At 44.5% G+C, this 13973-nt stretch overlaps 1 protein-coding gene across 1 annotated transcript in view; it reads left to right on the top strand.

The window, feature by feature from the left end:
• Positions 1-381: 381 nt before the first annotated feature.
• The window catches only part of XRN2 (5'-3' exoribonuclease 2), a 112919-nt gene continuing 99327 nt past the window's right edge, over positions 382-13973 (top strand). The window contains exon 1 of the mRNA XM_015406211.1: positions 382-592. Coding sequence (XP_015261697.1) covers positions 518-592 — 75 coding nt within the window. The 5' untranslated portion in view covers positions 382-517. The remainder of the gene's footprint in view (positions 593-13973) is intronic.

The raw sequence follows: 13973 nt of genomic DNA, 5'->3' as shown, positions 1-13973 counted from the left end.
GCTCCTGGACTCTTGCTCTTTCTACTGGTACAGATTAAGACGGCTACCTAAACAGATTCTTCCTAAACTTCACCTACCAGGGAAAACAGAACAGGAAACGCACCGCCTTGCAGCGCTTGCCCAAAACACAAGGAGCCTTAAGCGTCCGTACTGCGCATGCCCCCAAAACACAAGCAGCCTTAAGCGTCCGTACTGCGCATGCCCCCAAAACAACAAGCAGCCTTAAGCGTCCGTACTGCGCATGCCCCCAAAACAACAAGCAGCCTTAAGCGTCCGTACTGCGCATGCCCCGGCCTTTAAAAAAAAAAGACGGACATCCTGCTTCTGCGCATGTGCGTGTCCTCGGCGTTTTCCGGCCCCAGAAGGGCGCGGCGATTTCTGTGAGTGACGCAGGCGCCGCCCCAGGCCTTCCCTTTCCCATCATGCCCGGCGTCGAGTTGTGACCCGGAACCTTTCGCTCGCCCTCTCCGTCCCGCTTTCCTCGTCGCTCGGCAGCTCCGAGCGGGAGTGGAGGCCGATGGGGGTTCCCGCGTTTTTCCGCTGGCTGAGCCGCAAGTATCCGTCCATCATCGTCTCCTGCACGGAAGAGAAGGTGAGGGGAAGGGCCGTCCGGACTGACGCGGGCGGGGAGGGGCGGGGCCTGTGCGCCCGCGCCGGTGAAGGCCGGTTGCGAACTCCGGCTCGGGACTCCCCTGGAGGCTGGGATGAAGTGATCTCTTCAATGTTCCCTCTAAGCTGTGGAGCCCTGTGAGCAGAAATTCCACTTTCCCCCCCCTTCTCATTAACATTTTATTGGTAGGATTAAAACAATAAAACGAATATATATATATATATATAAAAAACCCAATAAAAATATACATAAAGGTCATAAGAACAGTTATACATTCAAACCAACACACTAATTACAAAAAAAGTAAGCTTTAAAGAATGATACATTCTTCAATAAATCTTTGAACAAAGTGACTTATTTTAGCCTCAGTTTGCAATTGATGCCTGTACTGTTTGTTGCTTTAGATACAACCAAGTGTCTGCTGCCCTCAAGGATATCTGTAGAGCTCCTGGCATTAAAGTTGTGAGCAGGAGCTTTGGCTGCTGCATACATTAGTTTGCTCTGGGGCCCTCCTTCCTGAGCGGAGACAAAAATGTGTGAGTCAGAGGCTAAAAAACTGTTGAGCTGGCTCACACTCACTCAGCTTAGAGGGGACACTGGTTGTAATTCCAGGAGATCGCCAGCAGTGTTCCCTCTAAGCCGAGTGCGTGTGAGCCAGGTCGCCGTTTTTAAAGCCTCCGGCCCACACCTTTTCGTCTCCGCTCAGGAAGGAGGGCTCCAGAGCAAGCTGATTGATGCAGCGGCCCAATCGCTCGCACATAACTTTAATGCTGATAGCTCGCAAAGTAGAATTTTTGTCCACAGGACTTGGAGGGAGCTTGGCACTCCAGTCTGGAGATTAGTTGTAATTCTGGGAGGTCTCAATGCTCCCTCTAAGCTGTGGAGTACTGTGCACAAAAATTCTACTTTGTGAGCTGCTGGCATTAAAGTAGTGAGCGAGCGATTTGGCTGCTGCATAAATTAGTTTGCACTGGAGCCCTCCTTCCTGAGCGGAGACAAAAATGTGTGAGCTGGAGGCTAGAAAACGGTGAGCTAGCTCACACTAACGCAGCTTAGAGGGAACACTGGTCTCCAGGTCCCACCTGGAGGGTGGTAATCAGCCCAGCCTGACGGTTACCAGTGCGCCATGCACCTGTTATTTAAAATGTCTAGAAAACCCACATTTGCCTATTAATAAGAGCGTGCTTGTTGCTACTCCATAAAATTTTATGCAGGAAAAAAATCTTGGTTTGTGTGTGTGTGTGTGTGTTTTTAAGGTGCCTCAAGGCTCCTGCGTATTTTAGTGTTTAAGGCAAGTTCACCACAACCAATAAAAGCAGATGCCACTGCCCATGTTTCAGGTTTCTGTATTCTGGTAATAGTAAAAAGGGTAAAGGTTCCCTTGCTCGAAAACCAGTCGAATCCGACTCTGGTGCTCATCTCTGTTTCAAAGCCGAAGAGCCAGTGCTGTCCGAAGACGTTTCCGTGGTCATGTGGCCGGCATGACTAAACACCAAGGTGCACGGAACGCTGTGACCTTCCCACTGAAGTGGTCCCTATTTATCTACTTGCAATTTCTTGCTTTCGAACTGCTAGGTTGGCAGGAGCTGGAACTAGAGAGGGGAGCTCACTCCGTCATGCGGCACCTGGGTCTCAAACTGCTGAACTACTGATCTTCCACAGCCTGCAGTTCAGCGTCTTAACCACTTGAGTCACCGCAGCTCCATAGTAATATGTAATAGTAATATGATGCATTTCAGGTAGGCCAACTGGCCTGGGGGGAAACGTCATTTTTTAATATATAGTCTTCTTAATCAGAGGCTATTTACTAGTTGATGCTCTTTATCTCCATGCCATGAAAATCTCTAGCAGCCCATTTCCACACATAAAGTCTTTGAAGGGTCAGGACACTTCTATCCAGGCCAGTTGGCAATCCTCAGAACAGGTGAAGAAGAGGAACCTTGGTGTGCTTGGTCAGGCAGTGACTCTTGTTATGGCTGTAGCGTTCAATAATATTTTCTTTTTTTCTGGAGGATGTGCAGTACTGTATACCTTGATCAATACAAATGGTCTGCTGGTTAGAATGTAACACAGTTCCAATTGGTTTCCTAGTTAGTGTTAAGCTGTTGAAGCGTGAACATTTGTACACTCTGTGAATGGTTGGAAAAGATTTAGAAGACATAGTATGGATATATAAGGAAACAAAGATTTTTGTCAAGATCCATGTGTTCTTGTCATCACGGTTTACTATATTACCTTGTCATTAATGGGATTTGTTTCTGTAGGTAGAATTTCCACCTTGCATTACATGCTATGCTTTTCAGTAGAATTTGGTTACACATTTGATTGCTAGTAATCGTGGGTACATGCATCAAATGATGTATATGCATGTGTGAACCAATGTTCTCTCTAAGCTGTGGAATCTTGTGAGCAAAAATTCTACTCTGTGAGCTACTGGCATGAAATCTGTGAGCGAGCGATTTGGCTACTGCATAAATTAGTTGGCTCTAGAGTCATCCTTCCTGAGCTAAGACAAAAATCTGTGAGCTGGAGGCTGAAAAACTGTGAGCTAGCTCACACTAACTCAGCTTAGAGGGAACACTGGTGTGAACCTGCCCTAAGGTTTACTCTCCGATAGGCTTGCTTCTATGCTTGTTTCATTAACTCTCCTTCTTTGCCTTTCACAACAGTCTAATAAAGTATTAATTAAACAGATTAAGCTTCTTCCACCGCTGCTTGTGGAACTTCTGCTTATTTCTGTTTATCAGGTCGCTATTGAAAGTCCAGAAGCCAACCCATTTAAAATGGTGAGAGTGCTACTCCCAGGCAGTGTACCTAGCATTGTAACTTTGAGAGTGAAATGACGCAGGAGTTCCGTTTGGCTCCATCCTTCACTGCTGGCGAGGTTGAGTCATACCTGGCCTTGAGAGCTGCTTCAGATTGATGTAACTTGTTGTCTGTGGTTGCTCTTTGAGAGCCTTTTGAAAACTTCCATTTCACTTTCCGAAAAACGTGAGAGAAGGGAGTTACTTATCTAGTTTTGTTCACAGTAACTTCTTTAAAAAACTACTTTGGCTAGAACTTGCTAACTTTTACTTGTTGAATTCTTTGCTGAAAGGAGTTGAATCTCTGCCATTCATGTGTTGGGTTTATGCCAAGCTGCGATTAGTGCTTATCGGGAATAATGGCATGCGACTTGCACAGTAACGATCCCCTAATACTTGACTTGCTTGAAGGACTTGATGGGCTAAAGGGTATCTAAAGAAATGTCAGGCAGCTACATCTTTAATTGCCTAGAAATGTGTGACCCGGAGGTCACTATTTCTTCTTATTAAACACTGCAATGTTTTCTGTTCTGAGAAGTTGAGTAGTAGTAATAAATTTATTGTATATCGCCATAGGCCTTCACAATCCAAAATGCATTTACACCATTTTTGTTGTTGTTGTTGTTGTTCAGTTGCACAGTCAAGTCTGACTCTTTGCGACCCCATGGACCAGATCACGCCAGGCCTTCCTGTCTTCCGTCGTCCTCTGAAGTTTGCTCATGTCTAACAATCTCATACAACCATACAAGCTTAAAATTTCTAAAATAACAGACATCTTTAAAATTTCTCCGTCCAGCTTAAAAATTACAATTTAATTCACTTGTTTACTTTCTTAGAAACCACATTTGCTTTGATTTTCCTTCCGGCCAGAGCAAAAAGTGCCATTCTATAGGAGACAAAAGAATCCGCATCTGATAACATAAAATCTAATTTGTCAAAGTCAGACAGAGAATGTAAAGTAATTAAAATCTTAGCCAGAAATTTATTCCTGGGCTCCGGGTGTAAGGGGCAAACCAAAATATAATGGGGGAGGTCTTTCACTAAACTTACACATACACAAATGCGTTGTTCCAGTGGTTTTTAAAAATATTGTCCAGCAAACATCTCTGTTGGCATTGTTTGGAAATGTAGTAATGTAAATGTCCTCCTGAGACTGATATAGTAAGTGGCTCTAAAATGATCCTTTTAATTTTATACCCCATGGCAAACTTTGATTGGGTAATTAAAGAGTTATCCAGTAGGGCATCCTCTCTTAAGTGCCCATTCCCATAGGTCAAAATTATTCCCCGAAGGCTAGAGCAAATAATCTGGGATGGTATAACGAAAAATAATATTAGTGAGTTGGAACAAGCTTTATCCTTACTTTGCCGTAAATGGTAGCCAAGATCTATTGATTGGTTCTGTTTCCATTATTTTAATATTGCCAGGAGAGTGTGAGCCCTCACCGAAGGGAGACCCAATTCAGCTCACAGAAGGGCTGTTGGTGTCTCTCTTGGCAATGCCAAAATTTGTCTCATCAAGAAATTTTTAATTGTTTTCGGGCTGATAAGTATTGGCTTGTTCCATCTCCATATTTCAATACCATACAATCAGTGGGAAATAACTTTACTAACAAAAAGTTTTAAAACTGGATCTGTAAGAAAACCTCCTCTGGTATAATAAAATCTCATTATTACTCCAGTTGTCTTTAAGAACTGAGATTTTTATGGATTCTAAATGGACGTTCCATTTCAAAATTTCACTAAAAGTTAAACCCAGATATTTTTAGGATTTACATTGCTCTATTGTATCCTCCAGTGAAACTTTTTTGGCCTCTTCTGAAAATCTATTACTTTGTTTTTCAAAGAGAAAACTGATTATGAGTTTCTCTTCCCTGCAGTATTAACCCATATTGTACAGAAACCTTTTTAGCCCAATTCTAGTTAGGGAGATCAAAACCATATCGTCCATATACAATAAAATTGATATTTTTTTGGTGGCCTATAGTAGGCGCAACAAATTCTGGACCAGACAGTCATGGTACAATGTTGTTTATGTGTAAACTAGGAGTAAGGCCCATTGTGGGAAGAAATACAGCAGGATCTACCCTGTTTCCCCGAAAATAAGACCTACCCAAAAAATAAGCCCTAGCAGGATTTCTATGCATTTGTGGTATAAGCCCTAGTGTGTCTTCTCGAGAAAAAAATAAATATAAGACAGTGTCTTATTTTGGGGGAAACACGGTATAAGGAAGCTCCAGGTGAGTGTCTCGGCTGTGGCTGGTGGGGCAGCAGAGGGAAAGGGAAAATAGAGGGAGGCAAGCCATGTTTATTTCCTTCTGCTTAGCTATAAGGCAGGGCTGTCTCAATTTATTTTGCTGCCCCAAGTGGGTAGTATGGGAGGACAGCCTCATGGTAACAGGTATGGTTCCCTCCACCCCTGACTTATGTTGATTTGGGGTTATGCAGGGGCAGTGAAGGTAGAAAACCACCTCCTCCTATGCCATGTCTTCTGGAAAGCGGTTCCATAGCCAGTTACAGGGTTACCAACTCTGGGTTGGGAAATACCTGTAGATTTGAGGGGTGGAGCCTGGGGAGGGACCTCAGCAGGGTATATGGCCAGAGTCCACTGGCCAAAGCAGCCATTGTCTCCAGGAGACAATCTTGGTCATCTGGACATCAGTTGTAATAGCTGGAGATCTCCAGGTGCCACCTGGAGGTTGGCTTATGTTAATTTGGGGATATGCAGTGGCAGTGAAGGTGGAAAAGCACCTCCTCCTATGCCACGTTTTCTGGGTTCCAAGGGTCTGGAAAGTGGTTCCATAGCCAATTACACAGTTGCCAACTCTGGGTTGGGAAATACCTGTAGATTTGAGGGGTAGAGCCTGGGGAGGGCAGGGTTTGGGGTGGGGAGGGACTTCAGCAGGGTATAATGCCATAGAGTCCACTCCCCAAAGCAGCCATTGTCTCCAGGAGAACTGATCTTGGTCATCTGGAGATCAGTTGTAATAGCTGGGAAATTTTCTGTAGCGGAAATGATGTGCTATGGCTGGGGAACACGGTGATTTCTGGGAGATCTCTAGGCCCCACAGGCAGATTGGCAATTTCAGTGACCGTCTAAGGGAAGATTGGGATATGTATTTTACCTCAGGACACATTCAGTGACTCCCAACAGTAACAGCAAACCGTTTAGAATGTTAGAGGCAAAGGCCAATCAGGCCGCATATGCAAACGATCTCTGTGTTCCGACTGGTGATGGGGGGAGAGGAACAGCAAACTGTTTGGAATGTTGGAGGCGGGACTCAGGCAACGCAGCCAGTGGATAGGTACAGCTTCTGAGTGACACATCATGGAGCCAACTGATTTAGGAGCGTATGGAATGTTCAGAAAGTGCCACCCCACTTCACAATTTTATCTATAAGGAAAGATTGAAAAGTAGGGGGGCTAAAATACACCCCTCTTTACTCCCTTGCTTACAGGAATTTTATTAGTTAGATAGCCCAAGATACCCACTTTGATTTTTTTCATATGTATCTAAGTATAACTCTCATATAAAGAGCAATAACCTTTTATCAATATTATTCTTTGCCAATTTCTCCCACAGATGATTTCTGACAATGGAGTCAAAAGCTGTGGCCAGATCAACAAACACCACATACAGGGCTTTAGTTGGACCATATATAGGCTGACTGATAAAATGTTTAACAGTGATCTATTACGCTTTGGCCTCTTCTAAAGCCTGCTTGGTGGGGGCGTAAGATATGGTTGTCAGTGAACCAGCCCTCCAGCTTTTGGAAGAGATATTTTCCATAAAATATTTTCCATAAAATATTTTCCATAAAGTTTGGACGTCGTGGTGCATGTCGGCACCAACGATGTGGGGAAATGCAGTCGTGAGGTCCTGGAGGAGAAATTTAGGCTGCTGGGCAGGAAAATCAAGGCCAGGACCTCCAAGGTAGCCTTCTCAGAAGTGCTACCTGTTCCACGCGCAGGGCCGGAGAGACAGGCACAGATCAGGAGTCTCAATGCGTGGATGAGACGATGGTGTAGAGGGGAAGGGTTCAGGTTTGTTAGGCACTGGGATTCTTTTTGGAACAAGAGGGAGCTGTACAGGCGAGACGGTCTCCACTTGTCCCGAGAAGGAACCAGGCTGCTGGCACTTAAAATCAAAAAGGTGGCAGAGCAGTTTTTAAACTGAATATTGGGGGAAAGCCGACAGGAGATGAAAAGTCTCTGGTTCGGGTTGGCTCATCTCAGAGAGATGAGGGGGTACCTGTTGCTTTTCTACAGGGAGGTGGATTGAAATTGTCCACTGAGACCATGGCTAGTGACATGGACTGCCTGACAAGGTCTCGAGATTGCAAGAGGAAGGTGGCAGGCTTAACCAGTATGGGAAATTACAGCTGTTTCTATACAAATGCTCGAAGTGTCCGAGGTAAAATCGGGGAGTTGGAGTGCTTGGTGTCAGAGGGAAAAATAGACATTGTGGGTATTTCAGAAACTTGGTGGGATGAGGAAAATCAGTGGGATACGGTGATTCCCGGTTATATATTATATCGGAAGGATAGGGGGGGAAGGGTTGGAGGTGGGGTGGCTCTGTATGTCAGAGAGGGTATAAAGTCCAGAAAGATCGAGAGGCTAAGAGAATTGGATTCGCTTCTTGAAGTTCTGTGGGTTGAAATAGGGGGGCCAAAAGGAAACTTAACACTGGGAGTTTGTTATCGCCCACCGGATCAAAAGATAGAGGAGGATTATAAAATGATGAATGAATTAAAGATAGCAGCTAGACAAAAACACTGTGTCGTAATAGGTGATTTTAACTACCCACACATTGATTGGGTCAATATGTGTTCTAGTCGAGAGAAAGAGATTGAGTTTCTAGACACTCTAAATGACTGTGCTATGGAGCAGATGGTCATGGAACCTACCAGGGGAGAGGCGATCCTTGATTTGGTCCTAAGTAACACTCAAGACCTGGTGAGAGATGTAAAAGTGATTGCACCGCTTGGGAACAGTGATCATAATGTTGTTGAGTTCAACATTTGTACAAATAGGGAATTGGCCAAAAAGACTCACACAACCACTTTTAACTTTAAAAGGGGTAATTTTTCTGATATGAGGGGACATGTGGGGAGGAAACTGAAGGGAAAAGTAGAAAGGGTCAAAACCATTGGGGAAGCTTGGAAACTGTTTAAAACTACAATTCTAGAAGCTCAAATAAAATATATTCCGCAGGTTAGGAAAGGCACAAACAGGTATAAGAAAAAGCCTACATGGTTAACAAACAAAGTAATGGAAGCTGTAAAAGGTAAAAAGGATTCCTTTAAGCGGTGGAAAGCTAGTCACAGTGAGGCTGATAAAACAGAACACAGGCTATGGCAAATAAAATGCAAGTCTGTGGTCAGGCATGCAAAAAGGGAATATGAGGAGCATATAGCAAAAAATGTAAAGACCAACAATAAAACTTTCTTCAAATACATTAGAAACAGGAAACCAGCCAGGGAGGCAGTGGGGCCCTTGGATGACCAAGGGGTAAAAGGAGTACTGAAGGATGATAGGGAAATGGCTGAGAAGCTAAATGCATTTTTTGCCTCCGTCTTCACTGTGGAAGATGAGAGGTGCTTGCCCACTCCAGAGCCGCTGAGTTCGGGAGGGGTGTTGAAAGACCTGAGTCAGATTGAGGTGACGAGAGAGGAGGTCCTAAAACTGATAAACAACTTAAAAACTGATAAATCACCAGGCCCAGATGGCATACATCCAAGAGTTCTGAAAGAACTCAATTGTGAACTTGTGGATCTCCTGACAAAAATATGTAATCTCTCCTTAAAATCAGCCTCCATTCCTGAGGACTGGAAGGTAGCTAATGTCACTCCCATCTTTAAAAAGGGTTCCAGAGGAGATCCGGGAAATTACAGGCCTGTCAGTCTGACGTCGATACCGGGTAAATTGGTGGAAACCATTATTAAGGAAAGAATTAGTAGGCACATAGATGAACAAAACCTATTGAGGCAGACTCAACATGGGTTCTGTAAGGGAAGATCTTGTCTCACTAACCTGTTAATGTTCTTTGAGGGGGTGAACAAACATGTGGACAAGGGGGATCCAATAGATATTGTTTACCTTGACTTCCAGAAAGCTTTTGATAAAGTTCCTCATCAAAGGCTCCTAAGCAAGCTCAAAAATCATGGGATAAAAGGACAAGTCCTTTTATGGATCAAAAACTGGCTAATTAATAGAAAACAGAGAGTGAGTATAAATGGGCAGTTCTCCCAGTGGAGGGGTGTAAGCAGTGGGGTACCACAGGGATCAGTACTTGGTCCACTGCTTTTTAACTTGTTCATTAATGATTTGGAGTTGGGAGTAAGCAGTGAAGTGGCTAAATTTGCGGATGATACGAAGTTGTTCAGGGTGGTGAAAACCAGTGAGGATTGTGAGGCACTCCAAAGGGATCTGTCAAAGTTGGGCGAGTGGGCGTCAACATGGCAAATGGGGTTCAATGTGGCCAAGTGCAAGGTGATGCACATTGGAGCCAAAAATCCTAACTATAAATACACGTTGATGGGGTCTGAACTGGCAGAGACAGATCAAGAGAGAGATCTTGGAGTTGTAGTAGATAACTCACTGAAAATGTCGAGACAGTGTGTGACTGCAATAAAGAAGGCCAATGCTATGCTGGGGATTATTAGGAAGGGTATTGTAAACAGATCAGCCAATATCATAATGCCGCTATATAAATCAATGGTGCGACCTCATCTGGAATACTGTGTGCAATTCTGGTCACCACACCTTAAAAAGGATATTATAGCTTTGGAAAAAGTGCAGAAAAGAGCAACTCGAATGATAAAAGGGTTGGAACATGGATAAGAGGAAGTACTTCTTCACCCAAAGAGTGATTAACACTTGGAATTCACTGCCACAGGAAGTGGTGGGTGCTACAAGCATGGACGGCTTCAAAAGGGAATTAGATAAGCATATGGAGCAGAGGTCCATCAGTGGCTATTAGCCACAAGGTATAGATAGGGACTCTGGGGCAAGTGATGCTCTGTCATCTTGGTGCTTGGGGGGGGTCAACAGTGGGATGGCTTCTAATGTCCTGGCCCCACTGGTGGACCTCCTCCTGATGGCACTGGTATTTCTGGCCACTGTGGGATACAGAGTGTTGGACTGGATGGACCTTTGGCCTGATCCAACATTGGCATCTCTTATGTTCTTATGTTCTTATGACGCTGTGTCAAGGAGACTTATGGGGCAATAATTGTTTGGATTGGTTTTATCCCCTTTTTGTGAATAGGGTCTACTATATAGGTCTTCCAGCCTACAGGAAATATACCTAAGTTATTTATCTGGAAAAACAGTTGGACTTAATTTCGGAGACCACCAGTTGGGAAACACTTTTATCAGGTCTGTAAAATCAGATGCTCCCCAGGGGATTTGCCGGAAGCGAAAGATGTAATAAGGCTTCTGACTTGTGTCTGCACTAAAATCCCCACATAAAATCATTTTGGAACTAGGATACCGAGACATTAAATCTTCAAGAATTGTGTATCTTGGGCTTTAGAACATTTTGGGGTAGATGTTAAGACACAAAAGCGTACCTATGTATTGTCCCTTCACCAATAATATCTGGGTGTTGTCTGGAGATAAACTATCAATAATTTGAATCTCTTACGTTTGAATCAACCGGGGTTAGCACTACCAGGCCACCACTGCCCCGGTGTGGCAAATGACCCCAAACCCTGGAGACGTAAAGAAGCAGGGTCCCGGACCCAAGTTTTCTGTAAAAATAGTGTTATCCCAGTAGTTCAGCGTCTTAACCACTTGAATCCCCCAAAACCTGAAACTGTGTTCTCGCGCATGTGTGGAGAACGGACTTGCTATCTGGAACTGTGGCGGAGCTTGCTGCTGGCAGCTGCGAGGGAGCCAGGGGAGTCTTAGCAGGCGGGCAGCTGTGATCCGAGCAGGGCTCACTGCTGTTGCTGCGGGGGGCGGGGGGCTGGGACGGGGGCAGGGGCAGGGCTTGCCACCCATTGCTGCTGGGTTCACCTGCAACTGCCGCCTCCTCCTCAGTGAGGACCTCCTCCTGCTTTGCAGGCCGGGGGCTGTGGGGAATACTCCCCCCTACGAGTATCACAGGTCCAGCTTCTTGTCTTTCATATTTATTGAAGATTTTGCTTGTTGCACATTCGAACTCAGAGGAGTTATGATAGTATTAGCAAAGACTCTGATCAGAAAAATCCCCCTAGTTCTCAAAAAGGGTTTATGTCGAAGTAGCATTTCTGGAAGTTTTGAGCCGTTAAAAGTGCTTGATTCAAGCTATTCGGCATTTCTACCCAAGATAGGTCTGTTGAGATGTGGCTCTCCAGGAATAAAGTGCTCAGATGAGTAATAGCCTGTTCCTTGGACTTCCAGATAGGAGTCTTTTGCTTGTACCAACATATAGTTAGGCAGACCTTGTATAGCTGCAAAATCAGATTATCCGTTTCCATCTCCGGGATGTTTGAAGTCCTTGCCTAAATTACTTCCCTTTGGGGCAGAGGTAGTAAAGGACTGGGCATTACTCGGGAGGCCGTCATTTGCTGGACTCGCTGGTCTTGTTAGTCTAGTAGTCACAGCTCTTGTAATTCAGATTGTTGTAATGATGTAAAAATGAGGTCCATTGTCTTAGCTGTCAGTAAAGAAAGCTCTTTTAGAACATTGTCAGCTTCCCCTGTACGTGTTGTTACTTGTGGTACATTATCGATTTCCACAGCTTCTGCAGTTTTCCTCAAGGTTAGACATATCACCCAGAGGTGCATATCGATTTGCAGTAGAAATACTAAAAACTATGGCCTCTTTTGCTGCAAAATAGTCCAAAATTTTTTTTGTTTGCAAGCAGGAGCTGTAATTGAATCCTCTTGAGTTGTGTAATCGCTTACTTATTCTTATTAATCGTCCGTGCTGCGATTAGTCGAGAAGTCGAGTATATATCTAATTAATGTGCCCGTACCCTTATGGTGGTGCTGTTATCTGAGCAGGTAGGTCCCTAAAACGGTTCATTGACCTTGTGTCATCTTATATAACAGTAGCGTGATCTTGCGTGTTAAGAAAGTTCATAACGTTAGAACCCACTTAGTTTTGTAATTTGTTTTGACATAGTCAAAGTCCTACTGATTAGATGTATGCAGGCTGTTGTCAGCAGCGGTTACAGATATAGAAATATTTATTCATCGGATGCTGGCTTTTGTGGGGGGAACGTAGTCCCTGTGACTATTAACTTAGCAGGAGCTGCGGTGGCTCAAGTGGTTAAGACGCTGAACTACAGGCTGTGGAAGGTCGGTAGTTCAGCAGTTCGAGACCCGAGTGTGCCGCATAACGGAGTGAGCTCCCGTCTCTAGTTCCAGCTCCTGCCAACCTAGCAGTTTGAAAGCAAGACATTGCAAGTAGATAAATAGGGGCCACTTCGGTGGGAAGGTCACAGCGTTCCGTGCGCCTTGGTGTTTAGTCATGCCGGCCACATGACCACGGAAACGTCTTCGGACAGCACTGGCTCTTCGGCTTGGAAACGGAGATGAGCACCGCAACCCTAGAGTCGGTTTCGACTGGCTTTCGAGCAAGGGAACCTTTACCTTTACCTTGATAGAACTTCAGTTTTCAGAGGCAGAAGCTGGGAACAAACAAGAGAGTTGTTTCCATGGTGCTCGTTCGTGGAGTTCCCAGAAGGTGCTCTCAGTTAGAAACAGGATGCCGTGTTTATTTGATTCAGCCGGACAGTGGGTCCTGATAGTAGATACATTTCTGTCAATATCTTGTCATTTTTATCGATATTGTTTTAATTGTATTCTGTTTTTAAGTCATGACTGGCTTTTAGAACTACTGACAATATTTAAAGTCTACTGCAGATGTATACTTGGGATATTTTCTGAACCTCAGCTGAGAATAAGCATATGTTCTTTTCTGGGGGGGAAATATGGAACTCCTTCAAGAATCTTTAGTTTGAGTACAAAGTTTGAGTACAAAGTTTGAGACCAACAAAGTTTGATTCTGGGTATAAGCTTTCATGTGCACAAACATGCAGGGACCCCGTTGTTAGGCTCCATCCGTCTCCTCTCAAGCATGGAGAGTAACAACAGGGTCTGAGTTAACTACTCGCAGCACCCCACAGTTAAGAAGGGTACATTTACACATCAGTCTCCAATTTTGATATATTTATTTGCTTCACTGTGTTTTCTCCTGGAATTAAAGCCAAACAAATGTTGACCATATACACTAAGCTTGTTATTCCTGTTTGGTTTCTGCATCTGTTAAACATCTTCATTATGTTGTATGCTAATCTGCTGCTCACCCTGAGCCAGTTTGGTGTAGTGGTTAAGTGTGCGGACTCTAATCTGGGAGAACCGGGTTTGACTCCCCACTCCTCCACTTGCACCTGCTGATGTGGCCTTGGGTCAGTCACAAGCTCTGGCACAGCTGTCCTTGAAAAAGAGCAGTTTGTGTCAGAGCTCTCTCAGCCCCACCCACCTCACAGGGTGTCTGTTGTGGGGAGGGGAAGGGAAAGGAGTTTGTAAGCCGCTCTGAGACTCCAAGTGAAGGGCGGGGTATAAA

This window comes from Gekko japonicus, unplaced genomic scaffold, assembly GCF_001447785.1.
Source record: "Gekko japonicus isolate JY-2015 unplaced genomic scaffold, Gekko_japonicus_V1.1 scaffold1209, whole genome shotgun sequence".
NCBI classification, from domain to species: domain Eukaryota; kingdom Metazoa; phylum Chordata; class Lepidosauria; order Squamata; family Gekkonidae; genus Gekko; species Gekko japonicus.
This window is presented reverse-complemented; position numbering and strand designations above follow the sequence as displayed.